This window comes from Cheilinus undulatus, linkage group 4 (assembly GCF_018320785.1).
Source record: "Cheilinus undulatus linkage group 4, ASM1832078v1, whole genome shotgun sequence".
Classification (NCBI taxonomy): domain Eukaryota; kingdom Metazoa; phylum Chordata; class Actinopteri; order Labriformes; family Labridae; genus Cheilinus; species Cheilinus undulatus.
In genome coordinates this window covers 44,119,264-44,138,933 of record NC_054868.1, presented here as the reverse complement: position 1 = coordinate 44,138,933, position 19,670 = coordinate 44,119,264, and the positions used below count along the sequence as shown (strand labels likewise).

The following is a 19,670-nucleotide window of genomic DNA, read 5'->3' as shown; positions in this document are numbered from 1 at the left end:
CCTAAAAAGAGAGAGCACCGTCTAAATTAAACAAATATATTGGCAACATTTGGAAAAAGTGAGTGAAACTAACGAGGAGCGACGGTTCCTCTATCCTGACAAGACAGTTGGATTGTTTCCCACATCAAGTGTATGGGTTATGTCTCACATCCATCTGGGCAACTGCCCAGTGAAAGTGTTTGGAGAGGGCAGAACCTTGTGATTGGTTGAACATCCTGTCCATCTTGTTCATTATGGGCCAATCAGAGTGACAGTGCACATAGTCGGTATGTGCAGCTCCAAAGTGAACTAGCCACAGAAGCCATTACGGTTGCTAATGCTAACTATTACAGGAGTCATTAGGTTTATCAAACCCATGCTAAGAAAGCATTCAGTGTGCTCCTTTGTTCTTCTTACCGCTATATTGTAGCTACATCCGAGCTCATTGCCACACTGGTGTCAGCAATTGCTATCAGCCTGCAGTACAACTAAACCGGCCCTGTATCTACAGCTCGTTCTCCTCAAATGAACTGATTGGTCTGATCTGCTCTCAGACTGGGAACAAACATCTCTGATTGGAGTTTGCAGGATGGATCAGTCAGATGAGTGACAGAATCTGGCCAATCTATTTGCTTTGCAATCTGTTCCAAGTGCTTTAACAAGTGTTGCCAATGTATTTGTGCAATTTAGACAGCATGCACTGATTGTTTAGGACTGTTGATGTTGCAGTAGTGTAACCAGGTTGTGATTACTTTTAGAAAAAAGGTAAATGTCCCTAAATAAAATCAAATAAATCAAATTAAAATCCCCCATTCAGACTAAACTTTTCAAATACATTATCTTGTAGTCAATAAACATGTTGATTTGAGTGTTTCTTATTGTAGACAAACATTTTTGCTAAGTATTTGGATTGTCAACGATTCTTTTCTTCTGCATGAACAATGAACCAGAATTATATTCATCTAAACAAAACTGCACTCCTCTTTATCCTATTTGACAACATACTGGCATATCTTGATAATATGTCCTTATAAAAACCAGGTGCTTAATATCTGAAGAAATGAATACCCTTTAACCTTATAAAGGGCCAAGTAATGGTAATGAATGTTTGTCAAACTTGCTCTTAAAAGGCTTGTTTTAGCAGTTTCAGGTCAGTAAAGTTCATTGATATTTTTCTTACTGAGAGAAAAATACATGTAATCATCAACTAATCACAATGAAAACAGAGACAGGAATAAGACTTCCTTAACTATAGAAAACTCCTTTATTATTCTAAGTTAAGTTATTTTTTTAAAGAGGCAAAAACAGCCTGTTTAAAGACGTCTACCTCCTCTGAAATCAGATCATACTGGAGCTTCATCCTTGCTAATCATTAAAAATAAAGAAACATGGAAAACAAAAACACTTCCTCATTCCTTAACCCTGTTTCTGACAACTCTGCAAAATGGTGTTATGTGATGATCAAGCACAGCCTTTGAGAGCAAGAAGCAATGAAAATATTCATGAAAAATAGTCTTTGGAGCCCTTCCTAATAGCTCTGGTGGCAGGTTTTATGCTCTGCCAGTTTTTGTGTTGGTGTTTTAGCACTTTAACTCCCACGCATTACAGCAGAGGAGGCGAAAGTATGCTAATTTATGATTCTTTTAAAGTGAGATCAGTAAATCAACTTCAACAACAAATAAGCTGTCCCAAATTTAAGTGGGACCCCTGAGATGCCATAATAATGTATTCATGCTTAGTTTATAAAAACATCAAACATGTTGATTGAACTGTATATTGCATCAAGCCCCAGGCAGACACACACATTTATCGCAAAAGGAAAGAAATATGAAGTTGTAAATGTCAGGAATATGTTTTTATAACTAATAAATGGCCACTGATCCAATTTTATCATCAGTTTTTTGAAGCGCGTTTTCTGTGGAAGATGAGAAAGGGAAACCTTCTGTAGTTCAGTGAGGACCATACATGATTTAAAGCTATAAATATTTCCTAATTAGCAGTTATTAATCGCCACCTATTGCTGTTATTTATGTTTGATGGTGTGGCTGTTCTGAGATCCCCTTGCCCTTCCATGAGCCTACATGGAAAGCATCAAACAGGAAAAGCACACCTTCCTGCACTTCCGATGCCGATAAGGAAAGCATAATGCAGGGAGAGAAGCAGCAAAATACCCAGAGCAGAGCAGGCGTCAATGACAACAGAATGACACTGATTAAGTCAGAAGCAGAATGAAGGAGGAGCTGGGGTGGAGGAAGGTTGCAAGAACAGCTTGCAGAGAGAGAGTGGCAGGGCATAGCCAGGCAAGAGCAGGTTAAAAATGGCAGCATGAGATCAGCTGATCTCAATTATGACAGCCCTTGACTCTGTTGCCTGCCTGAGCTGGTTAAAAATGGCAGCATGAGATCAGCTGATCTCAATTATGACAGCCTTTGACTCTGTTGCCTGCCTGAGCCGACGCTCAATTTGTGTTGAAATCTTGCTTAACCTATTTGTGCCACTTTCTCAAGACAGAAATGCCAGGAAGAAGATACGATGAGAAAAAAATAACTTGTTAACAAGAGAGAACTTGTAGTGCTTAAATAATTGGATGATTAAATCAAAATCTTGAAAAACAACTTAAGTTTATTGGTCATGACTGAAAAAGGAAGTAAATTAAAAGTACTGACGCATGTCTTCTAAGGAGTTCCACAAATAATTCTTATAAAATGAATAATTCCTCTCACCAACCACTTTATTAGGTACACCAGTTCAACTGCTCACTGATGGGAATATCTAATTAACTAATCACATGGCAGCAACCACTGCATTTAAGCATGGAGACATGGTCAAGACGATCCGCTTAAGTTCAAACTGTTTATCAGAACTGGGTAAAAAAAGGTGGTTTAAGTGACTCTGGATGTGCCATGGTTGCTGGTGCCAGATGAGAGGATCTGATTATTTCACAAACTGCTGATCTACTGAGATTTTCATGCACAGGCATCTCTAGGGTATACAGAGAAGAGAGAAAACATCCAGTAAGCACCAGTTCTCTTGGCCAAGATGTCTTATTGATGGCAGAGGTCAGAGGAGAATGACCAGACTGGTTTGAGCTGATAGAAGGGCAACAAGTGACCACTCGTTACAACCAATGTATGCAGAAGAGCATCTCTGAATGCACATCACGTCGAACCTTGAAGCAGATGGGCTACAGCAGCAAAAAAAAAAACCACAGTGTGCGACTCCTGTCAGCTAAGAACAGGAAACTGAGGCTACAATTCACACCGGCTCATCAAAATCAGAAAATAGAAGACTGAAAAGGAATCTTTAGTCTGATGAGTCTTGATTTCGGCAGTGGCACTGAATGGTAGGGTCAAAATTTGTTGTTAAAAGCATGAAAGCTTGTCAGAGCACCAACAACAATGACACAACTAAAGTCCCTTTTTCACCTATTCTGATGATCAGTGTGAACTTCAGCACATCATCTAGACTGCGGTTTCCAACCTTTTTTCCTTAGGGCCCCGCCTTTTTGTATCTAAGAGGGCTAAGCCCCCAAACGGGACCCACTTAAACATCAATTTTTTATTGTCCTCTTTGACAAAATCCAAACATAATAGGCCTACTTAATAGGGTCTTGCCAAAAGAATTATGTATAAACTATCTAATATTACAACAGCATATAAGGGCCACTAGGTGACTTTAAAGGTCACATATTATGCAAAATACACTTTTTCAGGCTTTTCTAGCAAAAATATTTCCTGTCCACAATCTCCCCCAAAATCAGACCCCCCCGCCCCTTTCTCCACCTTTCACAAAATGTTTGCTGACACAAGCCATTCTCAGATTTCCCCTTCATGATGTCATGTGGGGAGTTAGCCCTGCCCCCAGGTTCGTTAGGCCCTCCCCGCTGATAGGTCTCCCTAAAATCCTTAAAATGATTGGCTAATTGCCTTGTCAGCCATTAACTATCCATTTAAGCATACCTCATCACTGAGCATATCTTAACCATCATAACGTTGGTTTTATTAACTTTACTATCCTCAAGGTGAGGCATATGAAAGTGGTATGTGGCCCTCAGTGGAAAAAGTTTGGAAACCCCTGTCTTGGACCAATATAAACTTGTCTTAAAAGGGTCAAATTTATGACTTTTAAGAGTGTTGCTCTGATGGATGCCACCTTTGCAATGAGACAGTTTGTGACACTGTATCCCTGCTCAGCCATGAAGCAGAAGACCACATTAAATCACAGAGCAGGGCCAACAACTGCTAAGGTGTATAAAAGTCCTCAACGTTCTGCTGATTCCATAGCTTAAGAGTTGCCAACTTCCACTGGCATTAATGTAAGAACAAACACTGTGGCAGGAGCTTCATGGAGCCTCGAGTTTGGTGGAGGAGGGACAATGGTTTGGGGCTGTTTTCAGGATTTGGCAAGGCCCCTTATCCCGGATGAAGGGCAATCTTACTGCTTCAGCATACCAGACATTTTTGGACAATGCAATGCTTCAACCTTTATGGCAACAGTTTGAGGAAAGCCCTTTTTTTAGTCCAACATGACTATGGCCCCTAAAAGCTAGGACTATAAAGACATGATTTGATGAGTTTGGTGTGGAAGAACTTAACTGGACCGCACAGAGCCCTGACCTAAACCTCAGTGAGTACCTTTGGGATGTTTGTAAGTGTTTGTGATTAATTGAATGGAAAATAAATGACAGTGAAACTCTACAGTCTGTCTGCTGATTCTTAGCAGATGTGTGTGTTTTTATGCTTTATTGCAGATACCAGAAAGCATAAAAAGACACATATTTCTAAGTAAAGAGCCTTGTGCATTAATCTTATGAAAGAGCAACCTGTTGAGCGGCGTCTGTGATTACAGAACAACTAACATCAGTTTTACATAAGAGCGTGGGCGGTAAATGCAGCTTGTGTCTGACATGAGCAGACAGGTGGTCTTTAAAGAGGGCCCGGCTTATTGACAGTGAAATGAAGAAAACAATCATTCATAAAAGCAGTGATCCAAACAGCCTTCAGGCTCTCGTTGCATTGGTGAACCTGTCTTGATCGTTTTTAATTGTTATGACTTCACTACAGACCGACTGCCTTTACTGAATCATCGACTCACTGCTGAGGACAAACTGCAGTTCTTCTTAAATCACTTCTGTGTTTGATCACAGAACAGAAGGCAGCCGCACAACAGACGCGCAACTTGAATTGAAAATGAGACAATATTTCACTTCCACTGAGGCTGAAGATGTTGCCTTTTTTTGTTGTATTTGGCTGATTTTGAGAGTGTGTGCTTACTCGCTGACTGCTCGACAGACTGCGACTGCTCCAAGAGATGTTCCTTGGCTTTGACCGATTGAGACAGCACAGTGGCCAGGAGCTGAAACATACAAAAAAAACACACATAAGCAGGCTCATACTCACAAACACACACATTTACTCAAGCATAATCATTCAAATCCCCAAGGTGTCCTGTGACTCAGCTTGATGGACTAAGTGAGCATATAACAGGCTGATTCCCCCCTCATTTCCTGCAGTTTACCAGTAATGATTCATCACTCATACTTGAAAAAAAGCTCTTAAAATAGACATGTCCCTCCAGCCAAATTTGGCTACATTTTTATTGTTTATTTTAAAGACACTTCCTAAAATAGTTATTTTATCTGGCAGGACAATGCTCATTTATCATTGCCAGGGCCTTCTTACTGTGGTGTGGTAAACCTACATGTTGTTTGCAGTGCATATGCTGGGGATATGAATGGGTGGGTGCTTATCTGAGGTTGGGATGCAGTGCCAGCAAGCGAAGTAAGTCAACCCTGACATTCCTCTCCCCAGCAACGCTCACAAATTTGTCCTATTCCAAGGTGTGTGCCAGGAAGCCCTCCAAAAGGAGGCGATCAGGAGGCATCCTGAAGGACATGAAGGAGCAATGTCTCTACATTGAGCTCCTCCTCCTAACTCAAAGGCTGAGCCCAGACGCCCTCCTGAGAAATCTAATTTTGACCATTTGGACCTACAATGTCATTCTTTCAGTGATTACCCAGAGTTCAGGACCATAGGTGAGGGTTGGAACGCAGAGTGACTGGTAAATCGAAAGCTTTGTCTTCCGGCTCAGCCCCCTGCAAAACTGCTGACGCTGCACCAATCTAATGTCCCTCAGAGAATCGGCCCCTTATTGTGGTGGAGGAGTTTGTGTGTCCCCGTGAACCTGGGAGCGGTGTTAACCCCTGATAGGGTCTCCCAAGTCAAACTGGTCCCAGGGGGAGGTACAAGACAAAGGGTAATTTAGGAAAACCCTCATGATTCGGAGCCAGACCTGGGGCGGGGTGGGGGGTAGCATGATGGCAAGTGTCTGGTGGCTGGGCCTCCCTCTATGAGGCTTCGTGGGGCTCAGCCAAAAAAGATAACATGGTGCTGCCCACCTGTGGGCCCACCACCTGCAGGGATAGGCACTGGAGTTGGGTGCAATGGCAGCAAGCAAGGGTGGAGGCCTAAGTGTACTAACCCCTTACAGTGCAGACTGGTTTTCAGGCTAAATTGTTCCTAATGAAACTCAGAGAACCAAAAGGTCATCTGAGGTGAGCTGAATTCCAAAATGAGCCAGAGTTCCAGAGAGGCTGAACAGAAAGAAATAACCACGATTTTTGTTTACTTGCAGAGTACCACAGATCCTGTCAGTTGACAGGATGTTCTCAAAGCATAAAAAAATCAAATCATCTTCAGTCGCTCTGCAATGCTCCACCCAAAAACTACTCAGCAGTGCGATTTTTATGCCAGGTCCCAGTCTCATCACATTCCTACTTGTTTGTGCACAGGACACCTACTGCTTCAAAGATAAAAGAGAGATGTTGCTGAATCAGCTGAGTGATTTCTTTTTGCACTTGTTTGTCCATTGAGAGACATGGATGAGGAAATGCAATATGGATGCCAGCAGGTAGATTAGTGTGGTTTTATCACCATCTGCAGCCATTTATCTCACACCAGAGGACACAGAATATGCCCAGTGCTACCCAACAGACCAGTCACAGGGCTTACAGTCTTCATCGTTTTGATGCATAGGTACATTCTTGAGGAGCCACATGCATAGACCTTTGTGTAGCAGAGCTGCATAGATCATGTAGCTCTTGGATGAGAGGTGGATGTAGGACTTAGAGGTCTAATTTTATTGTATGAGAGATAAAATCCAGGACTTCACAGTAGTATTACTCCTGGTGTTCTTTTGAAAAATGATGAGTGATGATGATCCTGCAGCAGAAGAACAAACTGAGCAGGAAGCAGAATTGTGGTTAATCTGGTGACGAGGCTTGTTTCCTGGAAATGCTTTGCTCTTTCCCAGAAACAACATGCTTTTCTGCTGTGTAACACATTCAAAAACATGCACACAAATATACAAGTACTCAGTAATACAGAGAACAAATATGAATGCTAAATACCATACCATTAAAGTTCTTAAAATGTTTTAAAAAGTTTATCGGCACCAGATGTTCCTCAACCCTCTTTTTAACTATTCAGCAGTGTATAGTTTGCAGTCAGCTCTAATTTTATCATCAAAATTTGTGTTGACTATCATTAAATACATATTTATTGAATTCATATGTATATGAAATGTATAGTATATATATTAAATATCAACATAATGCAGAAATGGCTCCAATTTCTCCTACCTCCTTAAATAATAACAGGCTAAAATGATGTTGAGAACTATATTGACAATGACGTATGAGTGTTAGTATTTAGCCTTAGAATTGGCGCCAGTTCCTCACACTGGTATCAGTATTGGTGCACCCCTACAGCATGCAATAATATCACGTGTCTTACTTTGACCCCTTCAGCTTGTGCATGCAGGCCCGGAGCGTTAAGGCCGTGCGTGTTGACTCCTGGTGTGTTCGCCGGGTGTGGACTGGGTGCAGGCGTGGTCAGCACATGTGTGTTTCCGGAGCCCTGCATGCTGCTCGATGAGCGAACGCTGCCGAGGCTGCCTACACTGCCACTGCGCTCGCCACCTTAAACGCACAGATATAACAGTCATGTTATTTAGAGAAGAATCCTCGAACACCTCCTTTGACATCGTAAACCAAGAACACTCTTATGATTTACCTGCCAGCGGTTTGCGAAGCACCCATATATCCTCGCTGGTGCTGCTCTGCTGTCCCAGAGTGGGAGAGCCTTGAGGACTCAGCTCTGCAGTGCGTGACCCTAACACACATAAACAACCACACAAAAAGATACACACACACATGCAATTGTTACTGCCACCACTTTTGTCTTTTCACTGGAAATTCTTATGACAAAAAGTTGACTAACTTAGTGACAGCTTAACAGACTAATAATAAAATGTGTTTTATAATGATGTATTTTAGTATACAGTGCCTACTTAAGTATTCACCCCTTGGATGTTTTACCCTCTTATTGATTTTATAAATCAATAATAGTCAATATAGTTTAGCTTTTTAGACAAAAAATAATAGTGTTAATAAAACAAGTAAAAACCGGTTTCTACAAAGTAATATCAATTGAATAAAAACATGCAAGGAAAAATAAGTGAATACATAAATATTCACTCGCTTTAAAGTAATTGATCTAATTCAACAGAGTCTCTCAATTAGTGAAATGGGGATCAATTGCAGTGAACGTGTCTCAAGTGATTGTAGTACAAAGACAGACCAAACACTGCACACCACCACAAACACACCATCCCCACTGTGAAGCACAGTGGTGGCAGCATCATGCTGTGGAGATGCTTCTCAAAAGGCTGAGGGTAAAATGAATGCCTGGAATCCTGGAAGACAATCTCACTCAGTCTGCGAGAGAACTACGGCTTGGGAGAAGATTTATTTTTCTCAGCAATGACCTGGAGCATGCAGTGAAAGCTACACAGGAATGTTTAGAGACAACAAGGTGTTCAACAATGTTCTGGAGAGGCCGAGTCAAAGCCCAGACTTCAATCCAATAGAGAATGTCCGGCTGGACAGGAAAAGGGGTGTTTACACCTGATTCCTGTAGCAACCTGACAGAGCTTTAGCAGTTTTGCAAAGAATGGAGTAAAATTGCAGTGTCTAGTCGTGCAAGCCTGATTGAGTCCTGGCTGTGATTACAGCCAGAGGTGCATCTTCTAAATACTGACTTGAAGGGGTGAATATTTATGCAGGTACTTATTCAGCATCACATATTTTTATCTATTCAGTTTTACTTTGTAGAAATCTGTTTTCACTTTGACATTGAAGAGGATTTTTTTGTATTTTTTTTTTGTCAAAAAAGCAAAATTCTATTGACCATGATTGACTTATAAAATCAGTAAAAGGGTTAAACATTGAATATTTCTTTATAGGCACTGTACACATTATATATGATAAAATATAAATCTTATATGGTCTATAAATGTGTCTTAAATGAAGACTGTCAAACACTCAAGCTCACAAAGATGCACTTACTCCCCCACACACTCACTGACAAATCATTACTCATAATGTCTGCACAACCTCTAAGTGCAATTTATTTGGTTTATTTTTAAACACAATAGACACTTTGACAGGCTTATTGTTATATGCTTGTCTGCATATTGTTAACAAATGGTGCAGAGAAGCACTGCTCCAAACACATTGGCTGCATCAGAATTCACATACAAAGCTCTGCATATCATATCTTATAAGTTTACCACTTAAATTTCATGGAAAAGCAGTCGTGCAACTCCTTGGTTGCATGGCTCAGCATCACATCTTTTGCTGGTTGGAGACACAGAAAACTGCTAGCTTCTCACAACTACATACTGCACTAATCATAAATAAACTCATTCTTTAAGAGGCACAGGCATAACTCAAGGGTTGCCATGTTTATTTCCTGTTATTGTTGCTGTTGTCATCACTACTGAATTGCATCATGGAACGTTTATGCCGCTATTGTAGCCAGGACATGGATGATTAAATGTGTTTTATAAATAAATAAAATTACTACTGCTAATGCAAAATTTATCAGTAAACAATTTGCACTTCCCATACAAGCAGTTTTCCTCTCTGTATTTAAACAAAGAAGTCAATGTAAAATTTGGCATAACAGCTCAATAGCATGCTTGAGGCAGGTTAGTTCAGCAGTTTTTTTCGGTTTTATACAGGTTTTGATCTAATTTAAAGCTCCTGTGAAAATTTCTGCTGCTTTGATTTTGGTGCCCCCTGTGGACAAAGTGGTACCACTTTTCCCCTGGTTGATTTTGTCCTTTGCATGTAAAAAAATCAATCATATCACTTACTGCGTGTATTTTAAGTTGGAAATGTAAACAGATTCTATTTCTGCAGACTCTTGAAAGTCACTATTCCTGACACTTACTCTAATCTTATTAATAGCGTCATTAAAATGAACAATCTTTAAGCATGATTTGTGTTCTCATACACTGTAAAAGATTCCAACTGGGAAGAGCTGTTATAGGTTATATGTTTCTACATGCTTTCATCTATTTACTACAACCATCTAGTTGAATGTATGCAGTATAATCAGAATTTTGGATGCAGCAAATGACTTTACTGTGTGTAAAATTTTACAGCTTCCAGATATAGAAAATGTTCATAAAACATTCAGAAATCTCTCATACATTTTCTATGACGTTATAGCATGTGAGGTATGTTCCCTTTAAATATGAATGCTTCAGTTAAAGGGTCAGTTCACCCAAATTACTATAAAGCTTCCCCAGTATAGCAGAAGAGAGAGGATGCTCTGGGGGGAAAAAGTGTGTTTCAAACTGAAATAAAGGGGCCTCATTGCAGAAAAATCCCAACTTTGACGTTATGGCTGTGTCCTTTTCCCTTCTTCAGACAATATGTGCCAACACATTAAATTCTGTGTTGAATTGTTAGCTTTATATTATAATCAGCACTTGTCCTGTCATGTCTGTGTCTTTGTTTATAACATTTATGAGTGTCTGTCTCCATTATAACTTAATGGACAAGAGCAGAACAGTAAATCTGAGCGTTGGTGAGTGAAAGGCATTAATCATGGTAGTGTCAGACATAAGATATTGATCAAATCTGAACCTAAGGTACATACATTTCACTGCCCTCAATCTCTCTCAATCAAAACACTAAGAAAAGATAACAAAGAGGAGCAGGGAAACATGGAGTTAAGCCCAAAACACACTGCAGTGACACACATATGATGCACTTTAAGTGCCAGCCCTAGTTTCAGCAGTCAAACTCCCCAACAGCCACTGCTGGGCCAGAAGTGAGAGGGCTCATTTAGGGCTCCCCTCTATGCCTTAGAGAAAAAAATCAATAAGGGTAATAGTGTTTCACTGGCAGCCAAGGCCCCTGGCTTATTCTGCACCTAGAATGGAAGATGGCGCTATATTTCTTCTTCTGTGATCTCAAACAGAGCTGTAACTACAGCAGCTGAGATGGACAAAACAGGTGTTTAAAACTTCTACTGCTGCAGCCTTACATTGCAAAGCAGATGTTTTGCCAGTCTGTCATCAGGCAAATCCATCTTAAAAACGCTCCAATTCTATGTTTGCGAGGAATTGAAAATGGTTTGAACCAATCAGTGCCATTTGAGAAGAATGAGGCGGTAGCTAAGACCAGTAGAAATTAGCCTGGATGTAGCTATAGTATAGCGGACTACATTTCTGTATGAAATAAAGAGCAAAAACAACGGCAAAAGTTTTTCATGACAGAAAAGATGTTTTTCGCTCTTCTCCTGGCCTGCTTCAGCATAAGTTCACAACCGTTATGGTTGGGGTTTGCCTGTGCATTCAATGGCTTCTGCTGTGGTAGCTATTGGCACCGTTGTAGCTGTACTATAGCATCAGTTTGATCAGAAGTGGACATTTCTTTATTAAAACAAGAGCAAAGAGCTATACAAATAGACTGTCTTGGCAGGGAAAGATGTTTTTGCACATCTACCAACCAGCTTCAGTGAGAAACTCACTTTCTCTGAGTTTAAAAAAACTCTGCCGTTAGTATATATTAGCAGGGCCAGCCTGTAGAGCTCAGGTTTCAACTGCAGCTGCACATTGCATTGTCCTGTTGCTCTGATTGGCTCGAATGTGACATCCAACCAATCACCTGAGAATTCCCAGATGCTTTGTATGGGAGCTCTTTACTGAGTCTGAATGTAGCTGAATGATAGCTGGAGCTGTGACGGTGGTAAAGCTCATCCATCTACCCAGGGTTTCAGCTAAATCAAGCTGTTTTTCTTATTTACAAATGCAGTGTTTGTTATGTTTATCATTCATGTTGGTTTTGGGACTTTTTTCCTAAAATAGAATAGCATTTTATTTGAGTCTCTTGAGATTTCTTAGTAGCAGACATCCTCATCAAGATAAGACAGCAATTAAGATGATTCTGTAATGAGGTCCTTCATCAGTTAGTATAATATATAGTCCTATCTCTGGATAATTTACTCCTTTTTTATCATTTTGGTATAAAGTATTTCATTATGGTTGCAGAAATTGATCAGTACAGTGAGACACCAGCTGGAGAAACATCTTTCCTCCTGTGGGTGAATTGATCCTTTAATTTTCTCACATAAATATTGTAGATATGCTGTATAATTCACACACCCATGCACTCAATCACATGTATGATGTATATCTATATGTAGCTGTAGCAGTGAAGGACTGGTGGAAGCAGAAAGTATTTCATATTTGGTCTTGGAAAGGATTCTTATCTGTGATTTAAAGTGGATCTACAGTATGTACCTGTCTGACTCTGCTGCTCCTGAGAAGTGGAGAGAGGAGGAGGAGGAGGAGGAGGAGTAGACAGAGAAGGAGGAGAGATGGGGAGAGGAACGTACCCAAATGAGGAGAACCGAGGGAGGGACTGTGTGTTGGAAGGGGATGAAGGAGGGGGAGTCAGATGCAGGGGGAGGACTTTGGTGGGGGGGTATGAGTGTCCGTTGGCTGAGGCGATGGGGCAGGGGTTGGGCCTGCGGAGGAGGAGGGTGTGGCACTGCTGGGAGGGGGAGTGACCTGGATGCAAGCCATGAGGAGGAGGAAGAGGAGGAGGAGGGAGGGAGGTGCAAAACAACAACAACAACACAACAACAACTGATCAGTCAAGTTGAAACAAAACAAATCTAAAACATGTCAAAATAATAATTGGTTAAAATCAAAATATGACAAAAATACATCCACACATCCACAGGGAAAATTTCTCTATAAAGCAAAATATCACCAAAGTAAACAAACAATATGAACACAAGCATCACAAGCTAGCAGAGCAGGTGGGTTTGAGGGTTTAGGGAGGGTGACAGAGGGAGCAGAAATATAGAGGGAGAGAAGACGGTCCATAGGGGGCAGTATTTTATCTTTACACATAATTGACAGGCGGGGAGGAACGGATGGACTACCTAAAGAGGCCGATGATGCTGCAGCTAGCTAGGACTAATGGTCAGCTATGCTACAGAACAGCTGCTGAACTCACACACACACATGTGAAAGCACACACACATGTCCTCCCACACAAACACAGCTGTGATGCGGTCGGTCACCTGCCCTCTTGATGACTTCCACCATGTTGGAGGGGAAGTAACCAACACGGTCATTTCCTGTGCGATTATCGTGAATACAACCTTTCCATCGGCCGTCAGAGTGCTGCTCTAAAACCTGTCGACACACGCACATAAAAAGTTCAAACAAAAATACACACGTTTACTCTTCTAAAAAGACTGGGCTGGGCTGCAGCAGCTAAAATCTATCACTACGTTGGTGTATAGAGGTTGTCCTTAGTCAATTTCTGACTGGTTTTAAACCTGCATGTGCTTTATGAAAGATGACAGATTTTATGTATTTATTATATGGAACAAATAATGCTAACTTAATGATACCCAGCAGATAGATAGAAACATACAGAGCATTCAGAAAGTATTCAGGCCCCTTTTACTCTTCCATTTTCTTATGTTGCAGCCTGATGCTACGGTCAATATCAAATTGACATGCAATCCGTGTATGATTCATTCATTTATGATTTGATTTCTTAAACTAAATCAAACAAATTATGATTTGGTTTTCAGAGTTTAGATAGTTAGTTTGGGATCAAACAATGGAATGCAACAAAACAGCGACAAGCAGTCTGATTACATTATTCATTCGGGTAACTCTGTGTAGGTGTTGTGCTCAGAAAAGCATCCCAAGAATCATGTGCCCATCACTGAGGAGCAGTGTGGGGGTAATGCGTCACCAATAGGGCTGTCAATAGATTAAAAATTTTAATCGCGATTATTTTCACAAATTCCATAGTTAACTTGAGATTAATCGGAAATTAATTACACTTTTTTGTCTGTTCTAAATGCACCTTACAGGACTATTTCTCAAGATTTAAATACCCTCATTAACACAAGTGGACAAAAATACTTTTTTTATGCAAGTGTTTGTTTATGTCAACAACCCAAAACAACAGATAATGTCCAGAAAATTCTCTAGTCTAATCTCAAAGATACTGAATGCTCCAAAAATCTTCTGAGAACATAACATGGTAAACTCAAGCCCACCAAGCCACAACAGATGGAGATACTGACCTTAATGTAACATTACTGAATAATACCACAGACTTGTAGAAGTTAACTCCTCTGTTGTTCTCAGCAGCTTAACACAGAATAACAGATCTAATCATCACACGTGGACATAAAGAGCATGGTCAGTGAAGTTTAAATCACTTAAAGATCATTCCTGGATCCTTCACACTAAGGCAGAGAATTTTGGTCTCACACGGGGGAAATAAAGGCTCACAATCATCTTATTATACCAAGAGGATTCACAACAGATGGTACAAAAAGAGAGACTAAATACAGTCTTTTCTGAGCAAAACACCTGCACCAGGTTACCCAAATGAATATTGAAATCGAATTGACTGCTTATGGTTGTTTTGTTCATATTCCAGTCTTTGATCCCAGCATTAATAGCACAAGTCAAAAAGACACATTTTTTCTTATTTAATTTTGCTTCAGAAATGAAAACAAGAAAATGAACTGTTTCCATTATTTGATTTGGTTTTAAGAATAGATAAGTGAAAAAATTAGATGTTTTTCATTTATTTGTTATTCACTTATTAATAAAATATTAACTGAACAAATTATGTATTCAGACCATTTGAAAAAAACACTTTCAGTCAATCTCAGGTTCCCCCCATTTCTTTTGATCATTGCTGAAATGTTTCTACTCCTTGATTGGAGTCCACCTCTGGTAAATTAAAATGACTGGACATGATTCTCTATAGGAAGCCTCACAGCTTACAATGAATATCAGAGTAAAAACCAAGCCATGAGGTCAAAGGAACTGCCTGCAGAGCTCAGAGACAGGATTGTTGCAGGGCAAAGATCTGGAGAAGACTCCAAAAATGTTCCCAAGAGCACAGTGGCCTCCATAATTCTCAAATGGAAGAAGTTTGGCACAACCAGGACTCTTCCAAGAGATGGTCACCCAGCCAAACTGAGCAACTGGGGGAGAAGGGTCTTAGTAAGAGAGGTGACCAAGAACCAAATGGCCACTCTGATTGAGCTCCGGAGATCCTGTGTGGGGATGGAACGAAGTGGGGTCATGTCTGATGTCACACAGTGGGGGTGCGGTGTCTCTCAGCCTTTATGAGGTACACCTGTGAGGAGGCCGAGACACTCTACACCAGAGACAAACGAAAGACTGAATCAGGAATATTGTTTTTATTGGAAATGACCCAGATTTGGGTGCACATCATAACCTAAATGGACAACAATGAAAACAGGCTGGTCGTTGGAGACTAGCAACATTGGTTGACTGAGAGGGAGCTGGTTGCAGTATGCGTAGAGCCTCGAGATGTAAGTCACCCACAAACAGGTGGAGGTTGCAACTCATCAAGGGATGAGTGCGCCAACAAAAAAAGTATCATGTAGTGAGAGGCACTAGGTTACAGGATTGCTAGCCCTGGAGTTAGGTGGACTGTAGCTGGGGTTTGTGTAGCAGCATAACATGGAGGAAACCAGGAACTGTTCATCATCCTCCTAGTACCATCCCAGCAGCATGGTGGTGGCAGCATCATGCTGTGGGGGTGCTTTCAGCAGCAGGGACTGGGAGACTGGTCAGGCTTGAGGGAAAGCTGAATGGAGCCAAGTGCAGAGATATCCTCAATGAAAACCTGCTCTGCAGCACTCAGGACCTCAGACTGGGCTGAAGGGTCACCTTCCAACATGGCAATGACCCTAAGCAGATAGTCAAGACAACACAGGAGGGACAACTCTGAATGTCCTAGAGTGGCCCGGCCAAAGCTCTGACTTGAACCTTATCAGACATCTCTGGAAAGACCTAAAAAAGGCTGTGGACTGATGGTCTCCATCCAACTTGACTGAGCACGAGAGGATTTACAATGGAGGATAGCAAATCCCACAATCCAGGTGTGACCAGCTGTTGTGTCCTTTTCAAAAATACTCAAGGCTGTGATTCCTGCCAAAGGTGCTTCAACTAAGTACTGAGTAAAAGTCTGAATACTTACATCAATGTGATGTTTCAGTTTGTTTTTATGTCTAATAAAATTGCAAAAATGTCTTTGTCATTCTGAGTGTAGATTAATGAGAGAAGAAAATAATTTCACAACAAAAATTGAAAAAAGTGAAGGGGTTCTGAATACTTTATGAATGTACTTACATACATTTAACACATTTACATGTGCATTTATATTGTACATATGTATAAAACACCAATTTGTCTAGTGTGGATAAATTTAACAGCTTTATTGAAAGAACTTCTATTCATCAAGCTAAATAGTTAGCTAGCACACATTAGTATTGTCCATTTGCAACAGTGAAACTCCAACACTTATCTCCCTGGTTTAGATGTTTCATCCCAGCTTATATTAAAGCTCTGTTTTTGTAATGCATTTTTATTTGCCAGTTTGTTAAAGTTCATTCCCAATAGGTTAATAATTAGCTGTCTTAAGGACGGTAAATTATGAAGAACTGGGGCTATGTATCAGTGATATTAAAACTAAAGCTACAACCAGAGTTAAGATGACCTTGTGTTAGACTTTAGTATAATTCCTTTTATAGACTTAAAATAATACATGTCAGTGCACAGAAATGTGTCTTATTGCTGCTTGATTACCGTGATAATGTCTCCAGCTTTGATGTTAAGACTGGTGAGGTCGTAGTTGTTGCAGTAATCCTTCAGAGCACGCACCTGCATTGCTGCTGAAGCATCTAAGAGACAAAAGCATTCATAGCATGAGTGAGCAGCGGGGTTGCGTTGAGTCAAGCAGTGTACCGGGGCGCAGCAGAGATTTCCAGGCACTCGGAAATGTGACTACATCAAAGGTGTGTTTGCTCTCATGCACTCACCTCTGAGCAGTTGTTTGATCTCTCGGCTGGCCTGTGTGGTGGTGAACTGGTTAACAATATCCAGGGCGGTTTGACTCAGAGTGTTTCTCACTCCCGCGCTGATGCCGCTCTGAAGGGAAGAGGAGAGGAAAAAAATGATTGAAGCTGCAGCGTGACATTGTGTCACACAGCGTTCATAGCAGAGATAAACTGGGCATTTGGTGTCAGTCTGAGTGTACGCTACATGAGCGCTGGTTATATTTGCTGTGAGTGAAGTGCTTCTGCAGTTACATCAGAAATCAAGTGCATGGATGTGGAAGAAGTACACCGATCTTTTATTAAGAGAAGTGTTGCAGGACCACACTGATAAAACACTATTTCAAGCTAGAGTCCTGCATTAAAGACCATACTTTAGTACATATTAGGGGTGCTGCACATACAACCGTTTCAGTACAGTACAAGCAGATGTGCACTGATCCAAGTGCTGTACCTCAAATCTGAGTTCTCACAAGGACTGGGTAAAGGGAGGGCACCACACACAGCATGCTTAGACTATCATGGCAACCACAACAAACAAGATGCAAGAGCTTTAGGACCCCCCCGATTATTAATGCATTTGAAACAGCTCCATATGATCTTAAATGTCATTGCAACAATGAAAAAGACACCACAGAGCATATCAGGGGTTGAGAACACAAGATTTGAACACATCAGAGTTAACTAAGCTGCAATGTAAAATTCTTTCTTGTCCAATTGCAGTGATAAAGCCCAAGCCCTTTATGTACAAGCTGTTTTGCTGTGTGTACTTGTCCATGGCATCTGCTGTAGCTCTCATGACTGCTGGATGGACATCTAATATACTGTCCTAGATGTGATTTAGGGATGTGTGTGCGATTTATTTCAAAATATTTCATTTATTGAATACATAGAGTTGGTTACAACAATATTCTTTTTATAAGTGCATTTATTTCTCTATATTTTAGTTTTTAAAATAAAAACAAAACAAAACCTTAGAGCACTGGTTCCCAACCTTTTTTCCTATGAGCCCCCCTTCCTGTATCGTAGAGGAGCTAAGGACCCCCAGGACCCACACAAACAGAAGGTGATCCATGATTTCAAAAAGTAACATCAAATTTAAAAGTTTTCATTGTTCAAACCAATATAAAATAGCCCCACACAGGTTTTCTTATCAAGAGACCTTTGCATGAACTATTCGTAAATGTGTTATCATGATTTTAGGTAGCACTAGTGAATCTAATTTTGCACTCAAAGCAGACAGAGCCTTGTGCCTCCCCCAAATCTCTGACGCTCCCCCAAGGGGGTCCCAGACCCGAGGTTGGGAGCCAATGCCTTAGAGCATGGACTGTTGATGCTACTCTTTAGACAATGTGTGAAAAAGTTTTCAAGTTCCAAACTAAAGATTAAGAAAATTTCACCTTTGTTTCTCAAAGTGTAGTGAAAATGTTTAAAACAGTAAATTCTACACTGGGGCACATCCTGATTTTACATATTGTGACAACTCTGGTTTGTATGTATTATAAGCAAAAGCTCTTTCAATCTGCTTAATCTGAATGAACATGCAACCTATGATGACTCTTAGCTTAAGAAAAATGACTTTTTAACCAACTTTCTGTTAATCCCCTCTGATTAACAGAACCTTTACTGAACAGTTACCTTTGGCCGCTGCTAAACTCTTCATGCATTCAATGATTTTTTTCTCATTTATCTCACTGTCACGGCTGGAGCAACCACTCTAAAACCATTACACACCCTCTACAAACAATCCCTGAAAACTCCGGATAAAAAATCAAGGAACTACCACCACTGTATCATCATTAAGAAATATTACTAAATGACCTTTGACAGTTTTCTTTGTTATGCAGATACGTGTCTGATGTATGAGTTGATTCATGATCAGACCGCACCACCACTTAAACAATGTGTGTTACTCTGCAGGAACAATCTTAGGGAGACCAGGGCATCAGCAAGAGGAGACTGTTCTGCTAAACTTAGGAAAACTGCATTTGGACATTTTGCATTTTCAGCCAGAGCAGCAGAAAAGTGGAACTCATTCCTATATATCCCATAACAGAGACTGTACACACCTCAGTGTTTTTAAAAGTAAACTGAGATCATGGCTCAAGGAAAAAACAATAAAATGATCACTGCTTAAACGTCTGAATGCATCAGTCTTAGAGACAATGAAATGTAATTTTAAATGTGTTGTTTTGAGTGAGGGACTGTTGTTGAGTTTGTAACTCTGGCTTAACAGTTTTGTTTTACAAGGCCCCTGTCAAATAAACTATTAAATAAAATAAATAAATAAATAATAAATAGATGCTTTACAGGCATGTAAAACAATAGGCTACTTTTTTCTCTGATTATCTGGTTTGTTTTATCTGGGAAAAGCTCCCATAGATGCTTGGCGCACCTATAGAAAGTGTTTGGGAAGGG

The 19,670-nt window shown here is 40.5% G+C and overlaps 1 protein-coding gene across 3 annotated transcripts in view; it reads right to left on the bottom strand.

The window, feature by feature from the left end:
• si:dkeyp-9d4.3 (caskin-1) overlaps positions 1 to 19,670 on the bottom strand; it is an 84,580-nt gene that overhangs the window by 22,002 nt on the left and 42,908 nt on the right. For 2 of the 3 annotated variants that reach the window (XM_041786346.1, XM_041786347.1), the window contains exons 8-13: positions 17,238 to 17,346; positions 17,005 to 17,099; positions 13,428 to 13,542; positions 8,052 to 8,150; positions 7,773 to 7,957; positions 5,253 to 5,334 (exon numbers count right to left, since the gene is read on the bottom strand). In XM_041786346.1, coding sequence (XP_041642280.1) covers positions 5,253 to 5,334; positions 7,773 to 7,957; positions 8,052 to 8,150; positions 13,428 to 13,542; positions 17,005 to 17,099; positions 17,238 to 17,346 — 685 coding nt within the window. Of the gene's footprint in view, positions 1 to 5,252; positions 5,335 to 7,772; positions 7,958 to 8,051; positions 8,151 to 12,636; positions 12,907 to 13,427; positions 13,543 to 17,004; positions 17,100 to 17,237; positions 17,347 to 19,670 lie in introns of all 3 variants that reach the window. The other variant, XM_041786345.1, reaches the window with a different exon arrangement.